Consider the following 1,535-nt stretch of genomic DNA (forward strand, 5'->3'; position numbering starts at 1 on the left):
AATCTTTTGATGATTTGGTTATATCAGAGTTTAATCAGATATTATTGTAATCAGAATTTCACCTGGAAATCACTTCTGGTTCAAAATACATATTCTACTTATATCAGAAAAATTTACTAATCATAATTGGAAAAAGTTATATTTTATTTTCTCTACTTAAAGAAAATTATAAGTATGAAGGAGTTTAATTTTGTAGGCACTGCATAGTTACCAGAATCATATCATCAAAAATTTTTTAGTGCTGATATAAGTCAAAACTTCATTTCTTATAAGAAAAATGTGATTGTTTTTCTCCTTTAATAAAAAAAGGTTATCTAAAGAGACACAGATGATCCAAAGTATATAGTTTACTGTATGGCCTAATCCGATTCTTTCATCGATTTGCATGGTTGTATGTCAGGTAGATAGTTTCCTAAACAGTACTCCAGAGATAGTAGATAGGTGGGAATCCTGAGCCCACAGCAGATATTATTAATCAATCACGGTAGCTCTTCCTATCATTTGGGCATAGCCTTAAAATCCTGACCTGTAATCCACAACTATTTGATCTGAGTTGGCTTTCCAGCTAAAGCTTTTTTATACTAGTTTTACATTTAAGTTGGACAGTGATAGTCACTATGCTCTAACTCTGTATGAATGGGTTCATTACCTAAATCTAGTTTCACCCCCAGATCCTATCATGAAACTACAACTGTAGAGCTTAAAGTTAACAGTTCAGGAGAACAAAATTCCTTACTCCTGTATTAGGATTTTTTTTCACTCTTACTGAAATGTAATATACTACAGCATAACTCACAAATTGTAAGTGTATAGCTCATTTAATTTTAACAAACTAAACATATCATTGTAACCAGTTCTCCCATCAAGAAACATTACCAACCTCCTCATGCTGTCTTCAGGTACTACCCCTTCCCAAGGTCACTACTATCCTGGCTTGTCAGTAGTAGTTTTCTTTATGAAAAAGCAAGGTAGAGACGTCAAGGCTCTAGGAGATCTGGAATATATCTGCCAGTATATTTGAGGAAATTTTTTAGTAAAAGACTATTCATGTTAGAAACATGGTGTGGTTCCTGTTTAGATTTCAGAAGGGGACAGTCTCCATATTTTTACATATAATATTAATAGATGTCATACATGTATAGGTATATGTGTTGGGTTTTCCTCTTAACTGTGGATGTCTCATTTTTCTTATTGTAACCTTGCCCTGCAACTACTTTCCTCCCCATATATTCATGCTGTTTTATACATTTGTCTTCCTTTAGATGTCTCATCTGTAGATCATCAAATATTCAATGGTGATTATTTGAATTTTACCACGTGGGGAAAAAAATCTTAACTTAGTTTTTGACTTAAATAAATTAAGTTAAAGGGGTTTTTTTTGCTACTAAAATAATTAGATAGGATGGAAGAATAATGCCACATAGTTCACAGGTAAATATTTTATTTTCAGTATTAGACATCAATGTAACAGAAACTCAAGTTTGTCTAAGCATAGAAGCTTGCACAATCAGACTGCCACCACCTGAGGTACCACA

At 32.8% G+C, this 1,535-nt stretch overlaps 1 protein-coding gene across 1 annotated transcript in view; it reads left to right on the plus strand.

The window, feature by feature from the left end:
- Positions 1 to 1,535, plus strand: part of LOC105820978 (chromosome unknown open reading frame, human C18orf63) — a 101,286-nt gene that overhangs the window by 14,773 nt on the left and 84,978 nt on the right. Inside the window, exon 4 of the mRNA XM_012657581.1 lies at positions 1,451 to 1,527. Coding sequence (XP_012513035.1) covers positions 1,451 to 1,527 — 77 coding nt within the window. The remainder of the gene's footprint in view (positions 1 to 1,450; positions 1,528 to 1,535) is intronic.

Source organism: Propithecus coquereli, unplaced genomic scaffold (genome assembly GCF_000956105.1).
Source record: "Propithecus coquereli isolate 6110/MARCELLA unplaced genomic scaffold, Pcoq_1.0 Scaffold55, whole genome shotgun sequence".
NCBI classification, from domain to species: Eukaryota; Metazoa; Chordata; class Mammalia; order Primates; family Indriidae; genus Propithecus; species Propithecus coquereli.